The sequence below is a fragment of the Theropithecus gelada genome, chromosome 14, assembly GCF_003255815.1.
Source record: "Theropithecus gelada isolate Dixy chromosome 14, Tgel_1.0, whole genome shotgun sequence".
Taxonomy (NCBI): domain Eukaryota; kingdom Metazoa; phylum Chordata; class Mammalia; order Primates; family Cercopithecidae; genus Theropithecus; species Theropithecus gelada.
In genome coordinates this window covers 32,483,844-32,508,904 of record NC_037682.1, presented here as the reverse complement: position 1 = coordinate 32,508,904, position 25,061 = coordinate 32,483,844, and the positions used below count along the sequence as shown (strand labels likewise).

The 25,061-nt window shown below is 39.5% G+C and overlaps 1 protein-coding gene across 1 annotated transcript; it reads left to right on the top strand.

The window, feature by feature from the left end:
• Window positions 1–1,200: 1,200 nt before the first annotated feature.
• On the top strand, window positions 1,201–23,067 carry PRRG4 (proline rich and Gla domain 4). The gene is made up of 6 exons (XM_025357431.1): window positions 1,201–1,585; window positions 1,915–2,039; window positions 8,394–8,557; window positions 10,847–10,895; window positions 12,128–12,260; window positions 22,528–23,067. The coding sequence occupies exons 2-6, from the start codon at window positions 1,937–1,939 to the stop codon at window positions 22,757–22,759; spliced, it is 681 nt and encodes a 226-aa protein (XP_025213216.1). The 5' UTR covers window positions 1,201–1,585; window positions 1,915–1,936; the 3' UTR covers window positions 22,760–23,067.
• Window positions 23,068–25,061: the final 1,994 nt, after the last annotated feature.

Below are 25,061 nucleotides of genomic sequence, written 5' to 3'. Positions count from 1 at the left end.
TTTCAAAGAATTGTTAAGTATGTTCTTTGGATAAAGAAGGTTGTGACCGTCACCTGGCATAGGTCCTCTGTCCACCTGCTGCATTTATTACTTGATGCAGCAGTTCTTGAAGTCTTTAATCAAGACCTTTTTACACTGTTTTACATTATCGAGAACCCCAAAGAACTTTCACTTATGTGAATTGCATTTAATGATATTTATTATCTAACATTAAAACTGAGAAATTTTCAAAATATTATTTGAAATCAAGACAACATAGCATACTTTTTGTTATGTTTATGCATAGACTCAAGGAAAAGATCAAGATTTCAAGATAATTATTTGAGAAAAATGAGGTTATAGCTATCCTAGTAGATATGAACAAAGAGAACTAATCAAAGTGCAAAAGCAGTAGCCAAGAGAGTTGGTGGACACCTGTAGTTCCAGTTACTCTGGAGGATGAGACAGGAGGATCTCTTGAGCCCAGGAGTTTAAGGAGCCAGTCGGGGCAACAAAGTGAGACTCCCTACTCTGAAAAAGAAAAAAAGAAAAGAAAAAAATTAAGTTCAGAAGTACTGAGAATGAATTTTATTAATCTCTATAAATCTACATAAATCTCTATAAAATGTACATACTGATACTTTAAACATACTGCTATGGAAAATACTAGAAAATACAAGCACGCGCACTCAGGTATTCTATTAGGAGACAGAGTGATGACGTTATTACACGTCAAATAGTCCCTGGAAATTTCCACTGTACACTCTTGAGAGAATGAAAGTGAAAATGGCGAATCATGTATTGTTACTATAATGGAAATAGTTTTGCTCTTAGAGACCCCTGGAAAAGATCTTGGAGACATCCCAGACCTGGTAGACCACCATTGGAGAACCAATGTAATCAATTACTTGTAAGTCCATTCCCATTTCTTATCACGCATAAAGGGTATTTTGTCTGATGAATATCTTGTCCTCGTCCCCGGACCACCCTTTTGAGAACAGTTGACCTAAGGTAACCACAGGACTCCTGGCCCAGTGGGACCCAAAGCGAAAAGCCCTGGACTCGCCGAGGGCGCTCTGCTTAGGACTGAGAACCGAAATGCTCCCTGAATTAGGAGCATTGAGAACGCCGAGTGCAGACACAAATCGAAAAGCAGCCACCCGCGCCGCCAAGGCGGGGCCAGAATTGGCGGCAGGCGGCTGGCCCGCCTGGGGCTGGGGCAGAAGTTGGGGCGGCTGAGAGCACAGCCTGGGCTCCGGGGAGACGCCGGCCCACTGCCCGCCCGCTCGCCGCAGGTAGGCCCGGCCCCCGGGAGGTGGGGCGCGGCCAGGTGTCCCCAGGTAGCCGCCTCCTCCCTTCCTCCGTCGGCTGCCTCCCCGGACCGAGGCAGGACGTCGCGCCGCGCTTGTTCCCCGGGCGCCCCTCTGCGGACCCCAGGCGCTTCCCGGGTTTGAGCGCTGAGGCCACCCAGACCCTGCGGAGAGCCAGGCCCGGAGCGTCGCCGAGATTTGAGGGCGCCGGAGACCTAGGGCCTGACGGCCGAAGGAATCGCCCCAAGACGAGCCTCTGGCCCGGGGGCTGCTGGAACATGTGCAGGGGGACACAGGTGCGAGGCTTGGCGGCGGGACCTCGGCGGAGTGGGGGTTACCGGGAGGGGCCACCTCGGCGGACTGGGTTGAATTCCAACACATAGCCGAGGGTTGCCTGCGGCGACAGGTGCCCCATCAGCCCTCGGCAGGGTCCCGGGGCGCGGCGTTTGTCCCAGGCGCTGTTGGGGGCTGCTTTCTGGGCGTGCGTTGGATCCCGGCGACCGAAACTGCGCGCCGGCGCTCTTGTGCCTAGGTTTTGAGTACAACAGGTTGGTGATTCAGTTCGACAGAAACTCAAAGTGCTGAGCTAGGGGCCTTTTTTAAATGTGTTTTTTGTTTGTTTTAGTCTGTTTGACAGTTGCCAGACTATGTTTACATTTCTGGTTCTACTCAGCCAACTGCCCACAGCTACCCTGGGGTTTCCTCATTGCACAAGAGGTCCAAAGGCTTCTAAGCATGCGGGAGAAGAAGGTAAGCACGAAAACGTCCCTGGAACCCGGAGCCGCGTAGCACAGATCTCAGTGAGAAAGTGCAGTATTTGAAATTACATACCCCCATCAATCATAGAAATACTAAAATATCCTTTAGTTTAATTTGTGGTATATTTGGCAAAGTTGTGGTTTTTTATGTTCTTTAACTGCAATTTGTAGAACTTGATTTCTGTGAGTTTCCTTTAATAAGTATATATGTAAGACCTCGTTTGTGGTTAATTGAATGGAAAACCTATTTCAGCTTCTGAAAATCAGTGAGTGACGTTTCTCTAGATGAAGCTGTGTGGCGATTATAATAAGCGTAATTACTTGTTCTTCCTGGAAAGGCGAACGGGGTAGTCCAGGATCTAGTCTGGACTTGTTGTGAGACCCTGGGCGAGATAACTTAATCCCGTTTGGCTTGAATGTCTTCATCTGTAAAAGTGATGGGGGTGGGGCGTAAAATGATCTCTGAGGTCCTTTTTGACTTCAGATGGTCTAGTTGTCTAGATAAAAGCAGCTAGTTGAGAAAAGATTAGGTTTGGGGCTTGCTAACTTAGAAGTCCACAGTTTTTAGGTTTCAGATCATTAACAGTTTGTTTCCTGCCTATATTTTAAAAGCCTAACCTAGTAAAACCAGAAAAGAAAAAAAAAAAAAAAGAGCCTCTAGCTCTCAGCATCCTTCTCCCTGACTATTCATGGTGCTTCCCCACCCAATGCCAGTACTCTGGATTCACGTCCCCACACGTTCCTGTCTCTTATCCCTTCTCATCAGATCCGATTCTCAGCTCATTTTCATTTGAGAAGGATCTGTTACACTAATACTCCTAACTGACTTTATTAATGATAATACAGCCGTGTGTGTGTGTGTGTGTGTGTGTGTGTATGTGTTGAGATAGAACAATCCATTAGCCCAAAAGTATGAAACTCTGATGACAGAATTCTAAGCAACTGGATAGGCTAGCTAGAGGGATAGGGAAAGATTTTGGAAGAAGATCCTTTTTAGTCCCTCTCAAGCTGCACCGTATATGTAAGTCCACTTAGAATATTGCACTTTTGGCCGGGCGCGGTGGCTCACGCCTGTAATCCCAGCACTTTGGGAGGCTGACGCGGGTGGATCACGAGGTCAGGAGATCGAGACCATCCTGGCTAACACAGTGAAACCCCGTCTCTACTAAAAATACAAAAAATTAGCCGGGCGTGGTGGCTGGCACCCGTAGTCCCAGCTACTCGGGAGGCTGAGGCAGGAGAATGGGGTGAACCCAGGAGGAGGAGCTTGCAGTGAGCCCAGATCGCACCACTGCACTCCAGCCTGGGCGACAGATTGCACTTTTAAGATTCCATACTCAGATGCTCTTCCCTAAAATGATTGTAAGTGCAATCATTCATTCACATGACACAGGTATAAGAGACACTGTCGCCGGCATGGTGGCTCATGCCTGTAATCCTAGCACTTTGGGAGGCCGAGGTGGGTGGATCACCTGCGATCAGGAGATCGAGACCAGCCTGGCCAACATAGTGAAACCCCGTCTCTACCAAAAATACAAAAATTAGCCTTGCGTGGTGGCACGTACCTATAATCCCAGCTACCCGGGAGGCGGAGGCTGCAGTGAGCTGAGATCGTGCCACTGCACTCCAGCCTGGGCGACAGAGTGAGACTCCATCTTAAAAAATAAAAATAAATAAATAAATAAATAAATAAATAAATAAATAAAAGACAGTCTCAAGGACACCACAAGCTATGGAAGGAATTTAGAGATCATACTTGAGTGTGGAGGGCTGGAGATGTCTATGGAAATGTGAATGAGGGATCCGACACGTTTGAAAAGACAGATTGTTCAGTCAGTCACTACTTTATGAACACATGCTAAGTGCCAGGCCCTATGCTGTTGGTGGAGACATAGAAATGAAAGACTGCAATCTCTGCCCTGGAGGACATCTTCATCTGGTTGCAGGAGGCAGGGTGTTTGTTAAACAGATGATCTCCATCAACTGTATAACAGAAGCCAGAACAGAGAACTGAGAGCAGAGGAAAGAGTGAGTAGCAGTAACTCGACCTCAAGAGAGTTGCATGGCAGAGAAGTCAATGCCTTCCATCTGCAAATGGGCTATAATAAATGGAGATATGAAGAGTAACTGGAAATAGAGGACTTTTGGCGAAATCCTTTTTTTTTTTTTTTTTTTTTTCTGGAAATGGAGTCTCACTTTGTCTCCCAGGCTGGAGTGCAGTGGCACAATCACAGCTCACTGCAACCTCCGCCTCCTGGATTCAATCAATTCTCCTGCCTCAGCCTCCCGAGTATCTGGGATTTACAAGTGCGTGCCACTGTGCCCAGTTAATTATTTTCTATTTTTAGTGAGACGGAGTTTCACCATGTTAGCCAGGCTGGTCTTGAACTCCTGACCTCGGGTGATCCGCCCACCTCGGCCTCCCAAAGGGCTGGGATTACAGGCGTGAGCTACAATGCCTGGCCCTAAATTTTGATAAAGCATGAGGGTGGAGTTAAAATGACTAAAAAGGAGCTTAGTTAGAAAACACGAGGAGATAAAGGAGAGGAGGAGAATGGAATATCTGGGTTGGTGAATTTATAGCAGCGAAATGTACAGACAGCCTCTTAGGATAGTCTAAGACAGGAAAGATAAAGAAGGGTAGAGAATCTAAGGAAGCAGAGCCAAGGCCATTGCATCCTCCAGCCATGGTCAAGGGGAAAATAGGAGCTCTTGCTGAAAGCCAAGGGTGTTTCAAGGGCAGGGAAGTTCACTTCCTTTCCATTAAAAGCAAGTTCAGGCTTACTTAGAATCCAGTAGCAAAAGACAGTATTTCTCCTGAGATCATAAGGGATGCAGGGAAAAATCTGATCTGGCACTAAAGGTCAGTCAGTGACAGAATCAGAACTTGCACACTCAGGGAAGTGGCAAACAGCAGCCCCTGGAAGGCACATTTAATACAGTATTAATCATAATATGATTAATCATAAATATCATATTTATGATATTGGCATAAATATTATTTCAGGAAAAATAAAAATATTTGTGGCTCTCCTTTTTTTTGTTTCCCCTATCAAAGTAGCTTTTGACTTCCATGGGGGTGTATTTTTAATAACTCAGCCTACTGGAACAGAAGACTGTCATAAGAAATTTGGCACTGCTCTTTTTAGCCAATAAAATGTAAGGATCTGGACATATTTGAGAAGTATGCAGAGGCAGATATCTAATTCTCCATTCTGAACTTAGATTTCATGAAGTAAGTATAGCTAAGTGAGGCAGGCCATGCGTTGTTTCATCAATAGTTTGATACTTTAAACCTATGCCGAGCTGAGAAACACCAGACTATACCTATGAATTGCTTCAACTGGTAGACTTTAGGTCCAAGAGTTTCCTCCCGCTATAGCAAAGTTGAGTTTGTTCATTCACTAAGTAATTTTTTGAGCACCTCTTATAGGCCAAGAACCAACATCCCTGCTTTAATGGAGCTTTCCTTCTAGTGAGGAGAACAGAGTGGTAACAAATATGTAAAGCATATAGAAAACCAGATGGTGATGAATACTATGGAGAAAGGCAGAGTGTGGACAGGGAGTGCCAGGGGTGGGTGGGTAGGGATGGGGGTTCAAGGTAGCATTGAACAAAATCCTGAAGGATGTGAGAGAGCAAACTGAAAGAATTAAGTTCTGTTCAGAAGAAACAGTAAGTACAAAGGCCAGAGAGAACCAGGTGTGTTGGAAGCCAGCATAGCTACAACAGAATATGTGAGGGATAGTGGCAGGAGATGAGGTTAGAGGGGTAAGGGCTTGGGGACCAGACCAAGAAGGGCCTTGTAAGCCATTGTAATGACTTTGGCTTTTACTCTGCAGGAGGTGGAATTGCTGATAGAAGGTTTTTAAAAAGCAAAGTAGGAACAAAGTGTATCTTATCTTTTAAAGGGCCCTCTTTGACTGTTATGTTAAAAACAGACGGTAGAGCAGCAAGGAGACCCTTGGAAGACCATTGTAGGAATCCCAATGAAGGGTGACAGAGGCTTGGAAAATTTTTCATTCTATTTCCATTTAGTGGTAATATAAAATCTATAAAAAGACAAAGGAGGAAACAGAATAGAAATATTTCATCACACTAGCCCCTCTATCTACCTTTTAGAATACTTTTTAAAACAACGATCACCAATTATCCCATTGTAGCTTCCCACTTGGTTCGAATAGCCCATATCTGTTATTTATAACATAAAAATGGACACTGTAGAATAGTACTGCTCCCCCAAAATATAATGTGAACTACCTACCTAATTTAAATTTTTCTAATAGCCACATTTTAAAACTAAAAAGTAATAGGTGAAATTAATTTTAAGAATGTATTTAATTTAATCTAGTATCTGAACTATCACCATTTTAAAATATAAGCAATGTAAAACATTATGGAGACATTTCACATTCTTTTTTTTTTACACTAAGTCTTTGAAATCCTTATGTGTATTTTACACTTACAGCACATTTCAATTCAGACAAGCCACGTTTCTTATTTATTTATTTATTTATTTAGAGATAGGATCTTGCTCTGTCACCCAAGCTGGAGGGCAGTGGTGTGATCTCAGCTCACTGCAACTTCTGCCTCCTGGCCTCAAGTGATCCTCCCACCTCAGCCTCCCAAGTAGTGGAACTACAGGCATGCACCACCACACTGGGCTAAGTTTTGTATTTTTTGTAGAGGCGGGTTTTCACTTTGTTGCCCAGGCTGGTCTCCAACTCCTGGGCTCAAGTGATCTACTCCACCTGCCTCAGCCTGCTGGGATCACAGGCGTGAGGCACCACTCCCAGCCACAACCTACATTTCAAGTGCTCAATAGCCATCTGTGGCTAATAGCTATCGTATTAGACAAAATAGTTCTAGAACATTCGGACCTGTTTGGAAAGACAGTTCATTTGTGGAAAAAATATCTTGGACAAAATGTGACTGTCCTCAAAGGGCCAAACAACTTGAGGTCCCTCACAAATCAGCATGAGTTTTCCAGACCATGATCTCTCATGAATAGTCTTTCAATTGCCTACGTTAATACATTCTTTCTTTAGAAATGGTGAGCAGTGAGAAGTATCTGCACTTTTAAATTCTTTTAAGCGTTGTGATGTAGTTCTCAGTTTCTGAATTCCAGTCTCAGTAATATGATCTGAAGCAAAATCTCTTAAGCTTTGTTTGTGTGACACCAGAACAAGTTTAAAGTTTGTGGGTTTTGAAAATACTGCCATGGTTGGATGCTTTGGTTTTGTGTCAACCTATTCTTAACCTGTAGTGTTTACTGTTTATCTTCCCCCGTCAAATGTAAAAGGAACCTTATAAAACATTATAGACACATATTTGGGGTGTACAGTAGAGGGAGCTACTACTTTGGAAAGGACTAAATGTCTTTAGTTGAATCTTATAATTAGCTTATAGTTTTATTGATTTAGAAGTTTAGAATTGTATGTTTTAGCGTAAACTTGAATACAGTAATTTTAATATAAAAGTATTAATTTGTAATTTAAGAACTTGGCAGGGTGCGGTGGCTCACACCTGTAATCCCAGCACTTTGGGAGGCTGAGGCGGGTGGAACATGAGGTCAGGAGTTCAAGACCAGCCTGGCCAAAATAGTGAAACCTCATATCTACTAAAAATTCAAAAATTAACTGGGCGTGGTGGCACGTGCCTGCAGTCCCAGCTACTTGGGAGGCTGAGGCAGGAGAATCGCTTGAACCCGGGAGGCGGAGGTTGCAGTGAGCTGAGATCATGTCATTGCACTCCAGCCTGGGCAACAGAGTGAGACCCTGTCTCAATAATAATAATAATAATTATTAATAACAAAGAGATATTAGTGATTATTTAATTCCCAATGTTATAAATGAGGAAATGGTAGCCCAAAGAATATAAGTGACTTATCTCAGAATACACAGCTGATAGCTTAAGCTAAATCAGAACCAAAAATCTGTCTTCTAACTCTCAATTCAATATGTTGTCCATGATGCCCCACTAATTTTCCTCAGTCAAGATAATAGGGAACCAATTCTTTAGAAAAAGACCTGTCAATGATTGGAAAAATAATTATCTGGAGGGAAAAAGAGATATTTAAATAATTTTTATTTATACTACTAATTTTGGACATAACCAACTCCAGTGAAATTATGCTAATTTTGTATTTCATATTTATCAGAAATGATCTTCACTGATGCTTTTTCTTTTCTTTTTTTTTTGGGGGGGGTTAGATTTTAAAGCTTTACAAAAAAGTTTGGTATAATTTAGCCATATCAAGAGAACTCTTCACTTTTTTCCACAATTAAAACAGGAATTTTTTGACTATTTTCCATCAATGTTTACGTCTTTTTTATTACTTTATTAGTGTTTACATCAAAAGAAGAAGCAAACTTTTTCATACGTAGACGCCTCCTGTATAATAGATTTGATCTGGAGCTCTTCACTCCCGGCGACGTAGAACGAGAGTGCAATGAAGAACTTTGCAATTATGAGGAAGCCAGAGAGATTTTTGTGGATGAAGATAAAACGGTAATGTGGTTGATTATGTTAATTGGCTGCAAATGTTAAATTGTACTAAGAAAGTGGCACTTTGAGTTATTAGCGATGCTGTGCCTTAAACAAAATCAGGATTATGTACCTGTTATCTCTTTCTACTTCCTTAAAATGATAATTAACCTATTTAGACTTGGCTTTACACCTAATTAACTTTACACCTAATTCATAGTAGTTACTAAATTATTGACTGTTGTGATTTTCTGTGTTTAATGTTTGTTATATTTAAAATTAATTATGGGGGGCCGGGTGTGGTGGCTCAAGCCTGTAATCCCAGCACTTTGGGAGGCCGAGACGGGCGGATCACGAGGTCAGGAGATCGAGACCATCCTGGCTAACACGGTGAAACCCCGTCTCTACTTAAAAAAAATACAAAAAACTAGCTGGGCAAGGTGGCGGGTGCCTGTAGTCCCAGCTACTCGGGAGGCTGAGGCAGGAGAATGGCATAAACCCAGGAGGCAGAGCTTGCACTGAGCTGAGATCCGGCCACTGCACTCCAGCCTGGGCGACAGAGCGAGACTCCGTCTCAAAAAAAAAAAAAAAAAAAAAAATTAATCATGGGGCAAAGTGAATTTAACTCCAAGATTTTGTGGTTAGTGCTCTAACTCAAGCTTCAATCATTTACGACTGAGTAATTTGTCCTATCGGTGACCTTACTTTTTTGATGACCCATCTTTGTATTTGAGGTATTTACTGGAAGTCTGCTATGTGCCAGGTATTCTCCTTGGCACTGAGGATACAAAATATATAGCCCTTGTATTATTTCGTCTACCAGTGTAATTTAAGGGAAATATTTTTTAAAGTTCTTTCTTAGAATATAACTAAATTCTGTTCATCTTGATAAGGTACAAAACAGATAGCATTGTTCCTGTGATAATCTGGCATAGTCTTGAAAAATGTTAAGTAACTGAGATAATGATGATGATGATTATTATTATTATTATTTGGAGATGGAGTCTTGCTCTGTCGCCCAGGCTGGAGTGCAGTGGAGCAATCTTGGCTCACTGCAACCTCCACCTCCCAGGTTCAAGCCATTCTCCTGCCTCAGCCTCCCAAACAGCTGGGACTACAGGCACATGCCACCACACCTGGCTAATTTTTTGTATTTTAGTAGAGACAGGGTTTCACCATGTTGCCCAGGCTGGTCTCAAACACCTGAGCTCAGGCAATCCGTCCCCATCGGCCTAACAAAGTGCTAGGATTACAGGCATGAGCCACCATGCCTGGCCCTAAATTCTTTACTTTTGTAGATTTCATAACCCTAGCTCCTTTTTCCCTTTCTTAAGAGTCCTATTTTACTTTTTGGTTAATAAGAACCTCCCTAGGCATCCTTCAGATGCAGGTGGTAATGGAACCTAGTTGACTTTTCCATAATTGTGCCCACCCTCCCATTCCCTACAAGTATTTGCTGTTTCTATTAAGGAGGAAAACGAAGCACATACTGTGTAGTTGTGCCTGTTGGAATTTTATTCTGTTTTCCACAAACCTTTTATAATTTTATCATAGTTCCTTAAAATTCATTTGTATTCTCTCAAGTAGCACTAAACTTAAAATTGTCTCAACAATGTCTTCCCAAATCAATAAATACCTTTCAATAAGATCTCCCAGAAGGGCACAGTGGCTCATGCTTGTTCGACACCAGCCTGCGCTTCATAATGAAACCCCATCTCCACAAAAAAGAAAAAATTACCTGGGCGTGGTGGCATGCGCCTGTAGTTCCAGCTACTCAGGAGGCTGAGGTGGGAGGATTGCTTGAGCCTGGAAGGTCAAGGCTGCAGTGAGCCATGATCATACCACTGCACTCCAGCTTGGGCAACAGAGCAATCTGTATGAAAAGAAAAAAAAAAAAAAAAAATCTCCAGAGACAAACTGAGGGCTTACCTCCCATAGAAAACTTCAGTCTCCTTTTCAAACCTGATAGTGGGTCCACGGCGTCAACTTCTACCTTTGGTACTTTCACCTACTCTCTAATGCAATAATTTCCCCCAGTGCCTTAGTGGGGGCTTCAGTCAGGTGAAGGGAAAATAGCAGGCAAAGTAGTAAAGACTTGGGACTGGCAGTAATCCCTTGACAATTAGATGGCAGAGGCAGTTGTGGGTGGTAATGCTTTAATTAGAGTGAGTCACACCCTCCAGCTTGAATGAATTGGTCTCCTACCTATGGTACATGCCGAGAGCTTACTACCCCTAGTCTAGGTCATTAGGACCAAATGAAATATGATAATAAAGATATTGAATAAACTTGGGAATTTTACCTTTTTTTTAGATCGCATTTTGGCAGAAATATTCAGCTAAAGGACCAACCACAAAATCAGGTAAAACAAGAATTGATCAAATTTAATGCTTTTCTCACCCTCTCTCTATTGTAATACATTTTAGTTTTATTGTTTGAGTTTGGTTGTTGCTCAACATACATACCTTATAAACCCAAGGAGATTTCTCAACTATACACTGGGCTATCTCAGACAGAAAAGGACAGATTCATCTATTTACACACTGAAAATCAAGTTTGGTGAGATACTAGGGAAATGAGATAATGGGCTTAAAGCTGTTTTAAACAGCTCAGCTAAGTCAAGACTTGCAGAGAATAAAAATAGATTCTATTCGTTTCAAGATGTAAGCTATTTTAACTTTTTTTCTTTTTTACCATTAAAGGCAGATGGAACATTTATGCTAGATAAATTAAGATTGTTGGATGGAATTAAGTAACTTGTAGAGTGGGGAGATCCTTTATCTCATCTGTATTGATCATCTTTAGCTGCATTTTAGTCAGGTGTTTTTTTTTTTTCAGCTATTCTTTCATTCCTCTTAGGTAGGGCCTCCTCCATGGCAGGTTATACTGCATAGCTTACCCTGAGTTGCTTAATAAATATTATCTCAGTGGTTAATACCAAAGTATGTCTAGTTGAGCAGCGAATATGTTTATCCCACTTAATGCTGAATATTATTCATTTAATAAATGGATATTTTAAATATTTTAAATGAATAATTTTTAAATAAATAAACTTAAATACATTTTGAATATTATTAAAATAAAATAGTACTTTTAAATATTATTAAAATATAAATAGTACCTTTTAAATATTATTAAAATATAAATAGTACCTTTTAAATATTAAAATATAAATAGTACCTTTTAAATATTATTAAAATATAAATAGTACCTTTTAAATATTATTAAAATATAAATAGTACCTTTTAAATATTATTAAAATATAAATAGTAACTTTTAAATATTATTAAAACATAAATAGTACATTTTAAATATTATTAAAACAAATAGTATATTTTAAATATTTAAATAAATATATTTAAAATAAAAAATATATTTATATTTTAATAAATAAATGAATAACCATAACTAGAGCTTTTAGAAGTGACATTTAAATTTTTTTCAGGTAGATTCTCTAGCACAAAGAATTGAAGGAAGTCAACATCAATGATTAGATGCTGTATAATGTGTTTAGACCCAGGATTAAATTTGTTGAAATCACAGGTGATGCTATATAGTGGTTATATTTATGTTATTTTAATTATTTATTTTAAGATGGCAACAGAGAGAAAATTGACGTTATGGGCCTTCTGACTGGATTGATTGCTGCTGGAGTATTTTTGGTTATTTTTGGATTACTTGGCTACTATCTTTGTATCACTAAGTGTAATAGGCTACAACATCCACAGTAAGTACTAAGTAAAATTATTTAATTCATTACTAGACATTCTATATTATTATTTTAACAATGGGTCAAGCAAATGGCTGCCTATTTTCTTAAATAAGCCTTTTATTTTGGAAGAATTTTAGATGTATAGGGAAGTTGCAAAGATTAGTACAGAGAATTCCCATATATCCATCACCCAATTTCCCACATTGTTAATATCTTATATTACCATAGTAGATTTATCAAAACTAAGAAAATGACGTTGGTTCATGACTATATAACTAAACTCCAGACTTTGATTTCAGCAGTTTTCCCACTGGTGTTCTCTTTCTGTTGCAGGATCCAGTCAAGGTACCACATTGCATTGAGCTGTCATGTCTTCCCAGCCTCTCTAGTCTGTGACAATTGTTTGGTCTCCTATTTAACATTTACGTAAAGTACCTAATGATGCTATTTCTAAGGTCCTTTGAAAGAATACAAGAAGTTTCACATATGTCAGCTTCATTTTTCAGTATTTCCTTCTTAAGCAAGAGGCAGATACCAGGGTCCTCACATTATTTCCAGAGGCAATAAGTCCTGTAGTTTACTCTGAGCCACAGAGTTAACAGATCCACATGGCTACCCAAACAGAAACAGTGTACCTGGCTTTTAAATTCAACTATTTTTATTAACACTTTAAATTGAAGTTAATAAAATGAAATGGTTACCAATTGAGGATCACAGCACATTGATAAAGCTTCAAAAAGATTCATAAAGGCCATAATTGGTTGCATAATAGAAGCTCAGCATCCTTATTGAAATAAAAAGTACTGATTATCTTCCCAGTTAAGTATGGCTGAGTAGGTGTAGAAACAATCTTATTTAAAAAAAAAAAAAAAGAAAGAAAAAAAAGCAGCAGATGCTAAACAGGCTATTAGAAATTGATACTTATTTATCCCTAGTCACACTTTCAAATTCTATGAACAAGCTCAAGGTGGCGATCATGTGTACTTTTTTTTATGGTAACGATCATTTTACTTATCTTTTCAGCAAAATGGGCAGTGTTTTTGTATCCCTCCAAAAGAATGGAAAGTATTGTTTATCATATATATTAGAAGACTCTTTGTCTTCTAAATTAATAATAGTTTTCAATTCATATCAACTAAAATTTAAATTTTACATAACAATTGACCTGTATTGTTCAGAAAAATGTCAGTGTCATGAAAGACACAGACAGGCTAAAGAACTAACTGTTCCAAATTAAAGTAAATGACATGACAATTAATGCAATGTGTGATCCTGGTCTGAATCCTAGACCAAAAAAATAAATTGCTAAAAAGGAAAATTTGCCCAGCATGGTGGCTCACACCTATAATCCCAGCACTTTGGGAAGCCAAAGTGAGAGGATCGCTTGAGGCCAGGAGTTCAAGACTCAAAACCAGCCTGGGCCACATAGTGAGACTCCTATCTCTATAAAAAAAAAATTTAAAAATTAGCTGGGCACGGTGGCCTGAGCCTGTAGTCCCATCCGCTTGTGGGGCTGAGGTGGGAGGATCATTTGAACCTGGGAAGTCAAGGCTGGAGTGAGCCATAATTGCACCACTGCACTCCAGCCTGGGCAACAAAAAACAAAAAACAGAAAAAAGGAAAATTTAGGAGAAAATTTGGATATAGCTACATATTAGATAATAGTAATGAACCAATGTTAAATATTCCGAATTTATGTGAAGATCTTTTCAAAATACTTCATTCTGTAGTGGTTCTAAAATTCTTGTGGCAGTCACAGTAAAAAACAGAAGCTAATTACAACATGGCATCAAAAATTATGTTTAATTAGTTAAATATATAGAGTTTTTGTCCATTTTAAGAGAGGATTGTGCAACTATTCAAGTCTAAATACAATATAAAAATGGCCTATAAGAAACTAGAAGACTTAAATCATAACTGTTTAATTGGTTTAAGGTTTTTCTTCATTGTTTTGTATCAGATATAAATTGAAAATAAAATGACATGTATAGGAAGGGCACCAAATTCAGAATTTGGAGGCAAAAACTCTCATATTAATTTTGCCACTACTTATGGAGCTTGAAGCAAATTCATTGATTTTTTAAAGATCTTTCCTCATCTAAAAGAGGAATGAAGGGAATAGACTGTGATTCCTCTTAAAGTTCCTTAATATTTTTTTATTTTGCCAAAGATGAGAATAAATTTTTTGCCCTTGATTATATTCTCAGAACTAGAGTTTTTAAAGTTATTTATTAAAAAGAAGCTTGGCCGGATGCAGTGGCTCACACCTGTAATCCCAGCACTTTGGGAGGCCAAGCTGGGCGGATCACCTGAGGTCGGGAGTTCAAGACCATGCTGACCAACATGGAGAAACCCCATCTCTACTAAAACTACAAAATTAGCTGGGCATAGTGGCCCATGCCTGTAATCCCAGCTACCCGGGAGGTTGAGGCAGGAGAATCACTTAAACCCGGGAAGTGGAGGTTCTGGTGAGCCAAGATCAAGCCATTGCACTCTAGCCTAGGCAGCAAGAGTGAAACTCTGTCTCAAAAAAAGTAATTAATTAATTAAAAACTAAAAAGAAACTTTTACATATATACACATGTAAATGAAATTAGTAAATATAAAAGATACATTTTCCTCTAAAATTTAATAAAAATATTTTCTCTTGAAGAAAGTTTAGTATCATTATCATTATCATTATTATTATTATTATTATTTTGAGACAGAGTCTTGCTCTGCTGCCCAGGCTAGAGTGCAATGGCGTGATCTTGACTCACTGCAACCTCTGCCTCCCAGGTTCAAGCAATTCCCCTGCTTCAACCTCCTGAGTAGCTGGAATTACAGACGTGTGGCACCACACCCAGCTAATTTGTGTATTTTTAGTAGGACGGGGTTTCACCATGTTGACCAGGCTAGTCTCCAACTCCTGGCTTCAAGTAATCCATCTGCTTCAGCCTCCCAAAGTTTTGGGATTACAGGCATGAGCCACCACGCCTAGCCAGAAGAAAGTTGAAAGTGGTTGTTTCATTTCATCTAGTATTAATGGCTTAAAAAATCATTTCCATTGTGATAAGAGCATCTGAAAATGTGCTGATTATGGAGGCTAAGGTCTTTAAAAAGATTTTATCCTGTTTTTTGCCTACAAAAGTAATACATGCATTATTTTAAAATTCAAATGTTATAGAAAAATATAATATAAAAAATGAAAGTCCTCATAATCCTACTTTTCAAAAATTACCACCATTATGAATTTGGTATGTAAAACTCCAGATTTTTTCCTATGCATTTACTATTCAGTTGGTGCAAAAGCAATTGCAGTTTTTGCCATTTAAAGTAATGTCAATTGCTTTTGCACCAACCTAATAACATATTTTATGTTTTAAAAAGAAATGTTTGTTACATGTCCTCCTTTGCAACTTGCCTTTGGCACTGAACAATGTAGTTTAAATATATTTCCAGTGCAATACCTTTTTTAAAAATAGTAAAATATATGTAACATAAAATTTACCATCTTAACCATTTTTAAGTATACAGTTCAGTAGTGTTAAGTAGATTCACTGTTGTGTAACCAATCTCCTGTTTTTCTATTTTTTTTTTTATTTTGCAACAGTGAAGTTCTGTGCCCAGTGAACAAACTGTTTCCCATTCTCCCCTCTCCCTAGGCTCTAGCAACCACTATTTTACTTTTTGTCTCTGAATTTTACTACAATAACACCTCATATAAGTGGGATCATACAGTATTAGTCTATTTTTGACTGGTTTTTCTAGCACAGTAATTCTCAACCATTAATAGAGTCTCTTCAAAATGTTTTATTGCAGCATTTCATTTATGTTTGATGAAGTTTTTTAAAATTCTAAAATATAGTAAGATGTGATTCCTTTCTAAAATACGTTAGTCCTAGCCTAGCTCCTGTTTCTGGGAGAGACCACCAAGGTGTAGTCTCCCTATCCTAGAAATAGATATGGTATAGTGGTTCACTGTGTGAGCTCTGGAGCCAGACTGCCTGGATTCAAAACCCTGATACGCCACTAACTAGCCATTTGACTTTGGATATGTTACTTAAACTTATACTCTGCCTCAGTTTCTCTGTGAGTAAATTGAAGGTAATAATCTGAGCCACCACGTTACATAGTTCCAGAGAGTTGTCATTCACATGGGCTCTAGTATGAGCGGTACCTTCTGGTTTTGTGCAATATGGTAGCTCAGATAATAACAGTATGTATCTCATAAGGGACTTATGGGATTTAAATGATGTGATACACAAAGAGTACTTAAGAGAGTGCTTAGTAGCAAGAGTAGCAAGTACTCAATAAATGTTAGCTATTATGATGATGATGATGATGATGATGATGAGATGGAGTCTGGCTCTGTCACCCAGGCTGGAGTACAGTGGTGTGATCTTGGCTCACTGCAACCTCTGCCTCCTGGGTTCGAGCTATTCTTCTGTCTCAACCTCCCAAGTAGCTGTGATTACAGGCACCTGCCACCACACCCAGCTAATTTTTGTATTTTTAGTAGAGACGAGGTTTCACCATGTTGGCCAGACTGGACTTGAACTCCTGACCTCAAATAATCCTCCTGCCTTGGCCTCCCAAAGTGCTGGGATTACAGACATGAGTCACCACGCCAGGCCCAGCTATTATTATTATGAATTTGCAAACTAAGATTTTTCTAAAAGCTTTCACTGGAATGTTTATGTATTCCCATCCAATGTTTGTATTTCTTTAAAAATATGTCTGGACTGGGAATGAACTGCAGATTCCCCAGTGTTCATATAAAATTAAAACATATTATCAGAAGGTAATATAGGTAATCAGAAAGTATTATATTGCAAATAAGTTTTCTTCAAATTTGGTAGATCTACAAAAATTTTATTTGGCATATGAAATCTCCCTGGCTTACCTGGCCTTTATGATCTTGTAAAAAAAAAAAACCAAACAAACAAAAAGAAAAAAATCTCCCTAAGCTGTATTTATAACCGTCTTCCACATCACCTGCTGTTGCTAACCATATACTGTACACCACTTTCACACTACCTTCTCTTTAATACTCTCACTATTTGTATAGTGTATTATGGCACATAAAGGAGATTACATGGAGAGATTACCATTTGAGTGACACAACTACATAACAAAAAAGCAACTTGGATATAAACTTGTAAGATAGAGAACACTCTTCTTATAAATGGCTAGGAATGTCAAGCAGGCATACCACAAGTGTGGGATATAACCAGTCACTTTGGCAGACATGGGTTTTAGAGGAATTAACTAGGAAGGGGTGTTTCAAGAAAGTGAACCCACAGGAGTGGGTACTACCAAGGCTCATATAGGAGATGATAAGCAAAATAGTCTTGACCAAAGATTTTTTTAAAAAATAATTGTAGGCCAAGGCCAGGCACAGTGGCTCGTGCCTGTAGTCCCAGCTTTGGGAGACCGAGGCAGGAAAATCGCTTGAGCCCATGAGTTTGAGATCAGCCTGGGCAACATGGCAAAACCCCGTCTCTACTAAAAATACAAAACAAAAATTAGCCAGGTGTGGTAGTGCGTGCCTTTATACCCAACTACTAGGCGGGCTTAGGTGGGAGGAGCACCTGAGCCCAGGAAGTGGAAGCTACTGTGAGTCGTGATCATGCCATTACACTCCAGCCTGGACACTGGGAGAGAGACCCTGTCTTCATAATAAAAATAATAATTATAATAATAATAATTATAGAGACAGGATCTCACTATGTTGCCCAGGCTGATCTGGAACTCCTGGCCTCAGGCAGTGTTCCTGCCTCTGCCTCTCAAAGTGCTAGGATTACAGGCATGAGCCATGGGGCCAAGCCCTTGACCAGAGATTTAAGAGCTGCGATAAAGAGTAGTGAGTGACTGGGGAAATTGTTGGATCATTGGAATGGCAGCCATGAATTTACATTTGAGTTGCCAGACACGAGGTGGACCACTTAAGCAGAGGATTAAAAGGAAAAATAGCCTTTGGGGAAGGTTTTTGAAAATGTGATAATATGCTAGGTTCTAGGAACACAGTGGTGAGTAAAACAAGCATAGTGCCTGCCCCCATGGGTCTTATACTCTGGTTTTCTTAAGTAATGTGTACTAGAGCTGGGAGAAACTGGAAGACAGAGGAAAACCAACAAGGATGTTGGTGTGGTAATTCAGATGTGAGGTCATGAGTTTGGACCTGTCTTCAAGGAAAAAGAAGCTGAAGAACTTGATGCCTGATTAGAAAGAACTTGGGGCCGCACACGGTGGCTCACACCTGTAATCCCAGCACTTTGGGAGGCCGAGGTGGGCGAATCACAAGGTCAAGAGATTGAGACCATCCTGGCCAACACAGTGAAACCCCGTCTCTACTAAAAATACAAAAATTAGCTGGGCATGGTGGCACATGCCTATAGTCCCAGCTACTCAGGACGCTGAGGCAAGAGAATCGCTTGAACTCGGGAGGCAGAGGTTACAGTGAGCCGAGATCACACCACTGCACTCCAGCCTGGCGACAGAGTGAGACTCCGTCTCAAAAAAAATAAATTAAAAAAAAAAAAAAGAACTTGGGAGTGTTGGAAGAATATGACTTGAACCTAAGCTTCTGTGCTGAAAGAAATATATATGGAAGCTGGGAGAAAGAAAACAAAATTTGGATTTGACAGGACAAAATGGTTCATATTTTATTTATTTTTTTGAGACAGAGTTTCACTCTTGTTGCTCATGCTGGAGTGCAATGGCGCGATCTCCGCTCACTGCAACCTCCGCCTCCTGGGTTCAAGCAATTCTCCTGCCTCAGCCTCCCAAGTAGCTGGGATTACAGGCATGCACCACCATGCCTGGCTGATTTTATATTTTTAGTAGAGACGGGGTTTTACCATGTTGGTTCAGGCCACTCTTGAACTCCTAACCTCAGGTTATCCACCTGCCTCAGCTTCCCAAAGTGCTGGGATTACAGGTGTGAGCCACTGCACCTGGCCAAAATAGCTTATATTTTAAAGATAGCTCAAGAAAGGATAAAACAACAAAGAGACTAATAACCCACATTTTTTTAATGAAGGACTTGAATGGACATTTCTCTAAAAATACATGAATAGCCAACAAGCACTTGAAAGGTGTTCAACATTGTTAGACATTAAGGAAAGGAAAATTAAATCAAAACCACAGTGAGAGTCAGCTGCAGTGGCATGCACCTGTAATTCCAGCTATTCCAGAATAGTTGGCATAATAATTTTTAAAATAACAAGTATTGGCGAGGATATGGAGAAATTGAAACCTCATATGCACATTGCCAGTAGGAATGTAAAACGGTATAGCCACTGTGGAAATCAGTTTGACAGTTCCTCAGAAAGTTAAATGTAGAATTACTATATGACCCAGCAATTTCACTTCTAGATTTGTATTCAAAAGCATTGAAAACAGGAACTCAAACAGATACTTGTACACCAATGTCCATAGTAGTACTATTCAATATATATAAGGGTTGATGAAAATAGCCCAAGTGTCCATCAAAATGTGGTGTATCCATGCAATGGAGTATTCAGCCATAAAAAAGAATGAAGTTCTGATGTGTGCTACAATATGGATGAACCTTGAAAACATGATACCAAGTGAAAGAAGCCAGACACAAAAGAACAACTATTGTATGATTCCATTTATATGTAATGCCTAGGATAGGCAATATCTAGGATAGGCAAATTCATAGAGACAAAAAGTAGATTAGAGATTACCTTGGGCTGGGAGGATAGGGATACCTTAGTCTATTTGTGCTGCTATAGCAGAATACTTGAGGCTGGGTAATTTATAAGGAACAGAAATTTCTCTCTCATAGTTCTGGAGGCTGGGAAGTCTAAGATCAATGAACCAGTAGGTTGTATATCTTACAAGGACCCAGTCTCTGCTTCCAAGATGGTGCCTTGAACACCGTATCCTCTAGAGGGGAGGAACATTGTTCCTCACATGGCAGAAGAGCAGAAGAAAGAGAGGGCACTACTCCTGCAACCCTTTCTTACAGCAACATTAATCCATTTATGAAGACAGGACCCTCGTGACCTAAAAGCCTCCCAAAAGGCCCCACCTCCTAATACTGTTGCATAGAGGATTAAGTTTCAACACGAGTTTTGAGCGAGGCCGAAACGAGTGGATCACCTGAGGTCAGGAATTCAAAATTAGCCTGGCCAACATGGTGAAAACCCGTCTCTGCTAAAAAAAAAAACCAAAAACCAAAAAACAAAAATTAGCCAGGTGTGGTGGCGAGCACCTGTAATCCCATCTATTCAGGAGGCTGAGGCAGGAGAATCACTTGAACCCGAGAGGTGGAGGTTGCAGTGAGCTGAGATCATGCCATTGCACTCCAGCCTGGGCAACAGGAGTGAAATTCAGTCGCAAAAAAAAAATAATAATAATAAGCCAAGAAATTAAAAACAAGACCTTTTCATTTCTTAGTTCCTATATTTTGTGGAGGGAAACAGGCATCATAGGATGTTGCCAGTTGGAGATGATATTAGTGCATACTTTCTGATTTCAGTCATGTGAGATTGTGACGTGTAAGAAAACACTGTGTAGATATTTAATGACTGATGTAATTATCACATTGTTTCCATACATTAAATTTTGAAAGTCAACATGGAAAAATTTATTCATTCAGATGAAATATCTGTCTCCTCCTTTATCCTGTAAGCCAACAAATAGAACTTTTCGTCATGAGGTAATGAATGTGGCAAGTGACTGCCTACCATGAATACATTCCAGACTTCTGACAGAGGAGGAATTGTGTTGAGCCCTCTAAGTAAACTTGTGATCCTCTCAGTCACCTCTCAACTATTGAAGGGCCGATTATCCAGTTCCTGGATTTACACAGACCTTTTGCTTTTCTTCTTTCTCTGCAATTTTTCTCTCTCTTTCCCTCCAAATCAGATCTCATTATTACCTCAAAAGGAAAAATGGTGCTCTAAGAGACATACTGACTGATTTAATTTGGAAAAGTTGGCAGTATTTTGGGCCTGCTAAACTGTTTCTTGATGGGAAGAATATTATAAATATTGACTAGAAGTTAGGGGTTATCTATGCATTTTTTCCCTTCTTCCTTTTTTTTGGAGTACATAGTAGGTATATGTATTTATGGGGTACATGAGATGTTTTAATACAGGCCTGCAATGTGAAATAAGCACATCAGGGAGAATGGCTTATCCATCCCCTACGCATCTTAATTATTTCATTAGCCATAACTATAGGAGGTTAATGTATATATAGATACTTTATAAACAGCCTAAATAGATCGATTTATTAATGTCTAAATCATAATTTGTACTTCACAAGTGAGAAAGGAAAACCATAGGTTTAAGACCCCAGACCCATGTTGCATTTCACTGGCTGACAAGGTTTAGTGAAAATGGTGAGACTTGAGCAAGATGCATGGAAATCCATATATATATATTAAGATGCATGCTCAATCCATATATATATTTTTAAGTGTTAGGCTTAGATTAGAGTAGAGGGGAGAAAAAGATATTTCGAGAAAGGGAATGATACCAGTGAAAGCACAGAGAAGGGCTGAGAACTTACCGCCCATACAGGGGAGTGTAAAGAAGCTGCCTTGGTAGGGCAGAGAGCTGTAAAAAATAAGGTGCGGCTGCAATAAAAGAGGCTTTGAAGAGAAGGCACGGGGCTTAGAACTTGACTCAGCCGGAAGTACGCTGCGGGTTTGGCTTCTGAGAAGAATGACATGAAGAAAGTACTGCTTAGGAAGGATTGGCCAGGCAGCAGGACTGCAGGAGGGAACGGAGGAGAGGGACAGGCATCAACCTGTTGTGATTACCTCTGTGACATCTATTTCCTTGGTCTGGAACTGTGCCACCTTTCAACAAAGCTTGAATTTGGTTTTGGTTTCACATCCTGCTTTCAAAAAGTTTTAATCCAGGAGTAAGAGAAAAGGAAATTCACTTGTTTTGAGTCCTTATTCTAGTGCACCAGACACTGCTAGAAGCTTTCCATGCATCTTGCTCAATCCACACAAACCAACTCTGTGGAAACAGCTGTTATTAGCCCCATTTGAGAGAGGAGAAAATTGAGGTTGGTAACTTGCCTTTGGTCACATAGCTAGGAAATGACAGGATCAGATTTCAAACCCATGTCTGACTTCAAAGCTCTTGGTCTTTCCACTGTACCAAGACTTTCAGAGTCTGGGGGTAAAATAAAACTGCTGTGTTAATACATTGTGTTTAATGTTTATTAAGATAGTCAGTTGGATTTTTAAATATCATCATCTCAATCTAAAAATGCTACCTTTCCTAGACCTAAATGTTGTCTCTCTGCTTAGCTCGTCAGCCGTCTATGAAAGGGGGAGGCACGCTCCCTCCATCATTTTCAGAAGACATGAGGAGGCTGCCTTGTCTCCATTGCCGCCTTCTGTGGAGGACGCAGGATTACCTTCTTATGAACAGGCAGTGGCACTGACCCGAAAACACAGTGTTTCACCACCACCTCCATATCCTGGGTACACAAAAGGATTTAGGGTATTTAAAAAATCTATGTCTCTCCCATCTCACTGACTACCTTGCCATCTTGGTATAAGAAATTTGTGTTATTTCATAGGCCGGGCACAGTAGCTCATGCCTGTAATCCCAGTACTTTGGGAGGCCAGGAGTTCAAGACCAGCCTGGTCAACATGGTGAAAACCGTTCTCTACTAACAATTCAAAAATTAGCTAGGCATGGTGGGGCATGCCTGTAGTCCCAGCTACTTGGGAAGCTGAGGCAGGACAATTGCTCGAACCTGGGAGGCGGAGAGGTTGCAGTGAGCTGAGATCACGCCACTGCACTCCAGCCTGGGCGACAGAGCAAGATTCCATCTCAAAAATTAAAAAAAATAATAAAAAAAAGAAGAAGAAGGAGAAATTCATGTTATTTGAATGGTTTGTTCTCCCTAAACCAAAAAAGACATGACTAGCCAACTTTTTATGACAAACTGCAAGGAATAAAGGAAGAATAAGTCCATGTACTATACCACAGAAGTTCTGTCTGCATCTTGGACCTGAATTTGACCATTATCAGCTTGACAAGAGATTTTTTGACTCTATATCCTTGCAGTTAAGAAGAAAGCACTTTTTTGTAATTTTTTTAATAGTTCAAAAAAATCTTTGTTATAAAGAGCATAGGTAGAATTAGTGAACTCTGTGGATCCTTTGTACAGATAAAGGTTGTAGATTTCTTGTGTTGAATATTAAAAAAGCAAGAATGTCCAACCATTAAGATTATCCAAAGTCAGGCTGGGTGCGGTGGCTCACGCCTGTAATCCCAGCAATTTGGGAGGCAGAGGTGGGTGGATCACCTGAGGTCAGGAGTTTGAGACCAGCCTGGCCAACATGGTGAAACCCCGTCTCTACAAAAATACAAAAAAAATTAGCCGGACATGATGGTAGGTGCCTGTAATCCCAGCTACTGGGGAGGCTGAGGTGGGAGAATCGCTTGAACTCGGGAGGTGGAAGTTGCAGTGAGGCGAGATTGCACCATTGCACTCCAGCCTGGGTGACAGAGCGAGACTCCGTCTCAAAAAAAAAAAAAAAAAAAAAAAATTATCCAAAAATATATTGGACTCTTTCTTAGGATTTTTTTGGCGGGGGGTTAGAAATACTTCACAGACTTTGACATTTCAGTATAAATCTGTGACCTTAATATAATCACTTGGTTTTATATGTTAAATTATTGCATAGCAGTCATCATATTTTGCAGGGTTTAATTCTTAACTCTTGGTGTCAGACATGTTTTATTATAGATAGTGGGGTCAGTAGTTTTCTTGTTCTAAAAAATACTATTTGCGATGAAGTTAGTTCTTCAGAGGATACAGGGTTGCAATGAAAAGGATTTGCAAGGGTTGTTATGCTATCAAATAAACAAACAGACCTCAAATCTAGGAGACACTAGAACTTAATGAAGTTGCCCCTGTTACTGATTAGTAAATACTCCCATCTTTGTTGCAAAATTATCTCCCTATATAACTACATATGATTATTTTGAAACTGGTTAAACTTCATAAATAATAGTTTGAGAATCTGGAAAAAGTAATTTGCTTTTCTCCTCTTAAAATAATATTGATTAACGTTACCAGAAACCTTTTGCATCTCTTAATATGTCTGAACACAAAAGGAAAACACCATAATCATTTAAACCCATTTTTTGCCTCTTCTTCTAAATCATATGTATAACCAGTTTTTCCTTAAGAATGTAGCAGCATATAAGCTATGAATTTCTGGAGTATGTGCACACAAATTTATCTGGGTGGGTATGTAGGTATATGTGAGTTTGTTTCCTCTTCCAGGAGCTCAAGAAATAACATACTCCTGGAAAATGGAATAGAAATTTCTGTGCTTTATTTTTTTTTCCAGGCATTACATTTTCTTATCATTTAGGATCATTTATAAATGATCATTATTTATTTTGTTTTATAATTTTTACAAGAGTGAGACTGCAAACCCACATGTTTGATAACACCTACCAAATTAAAAGTTTAGAAAGTATAAATCAGATTACAGTGCATGTGTGAGTGTATGTCTCTCTTTTAAGATGCATCATTTTAAGGCAGATAAAAGTAAGTCCTTAATCATTACAGACTGCCAAAGACTTTATCCTTTTAGATTCTCAGTCTCTTTGTTGTGTGTTGCAAGTAAATCATCTAGCAACATTTACATTTAATTAGGAAATCTAACTTGCTTTTAAAAGTTACCCAGGTTGCGTATAAAAATCTTGCTATTTGTTGCGTCTTGGCTTTACATAAGCACTTTTGCTCATGTGACTTCGCACTTTGCACTTATTTTAATCCTCTTTAAAGGGCTACAGGCAAATTCTACTTTGCTAT

Bases quoted from the DNA above. Each gene is read 5' to 3' on its own strand.
- PRRG4 (XM_025357431.1), top strand. From the start codon at position 1,937: ATGTTTACATTTCTGGTTCTACTCAGCCAACTGCCCACAGCTACCCTG. The intron at 10,896-12,127 runs GTAAAACAAGAA...ATTTATTTTAAG, and splicing joins AGGACCAACCACAAAATCAG to ATGGCAACAGAGAGAAAATT. The intron at 12,261-22,527 runs GTAAGTACTAAG...CTCTCTGCTTAG, and splicing joins AATAGGCTACAACATCCACA to CTCGTCAGCCGTCTATGAAA.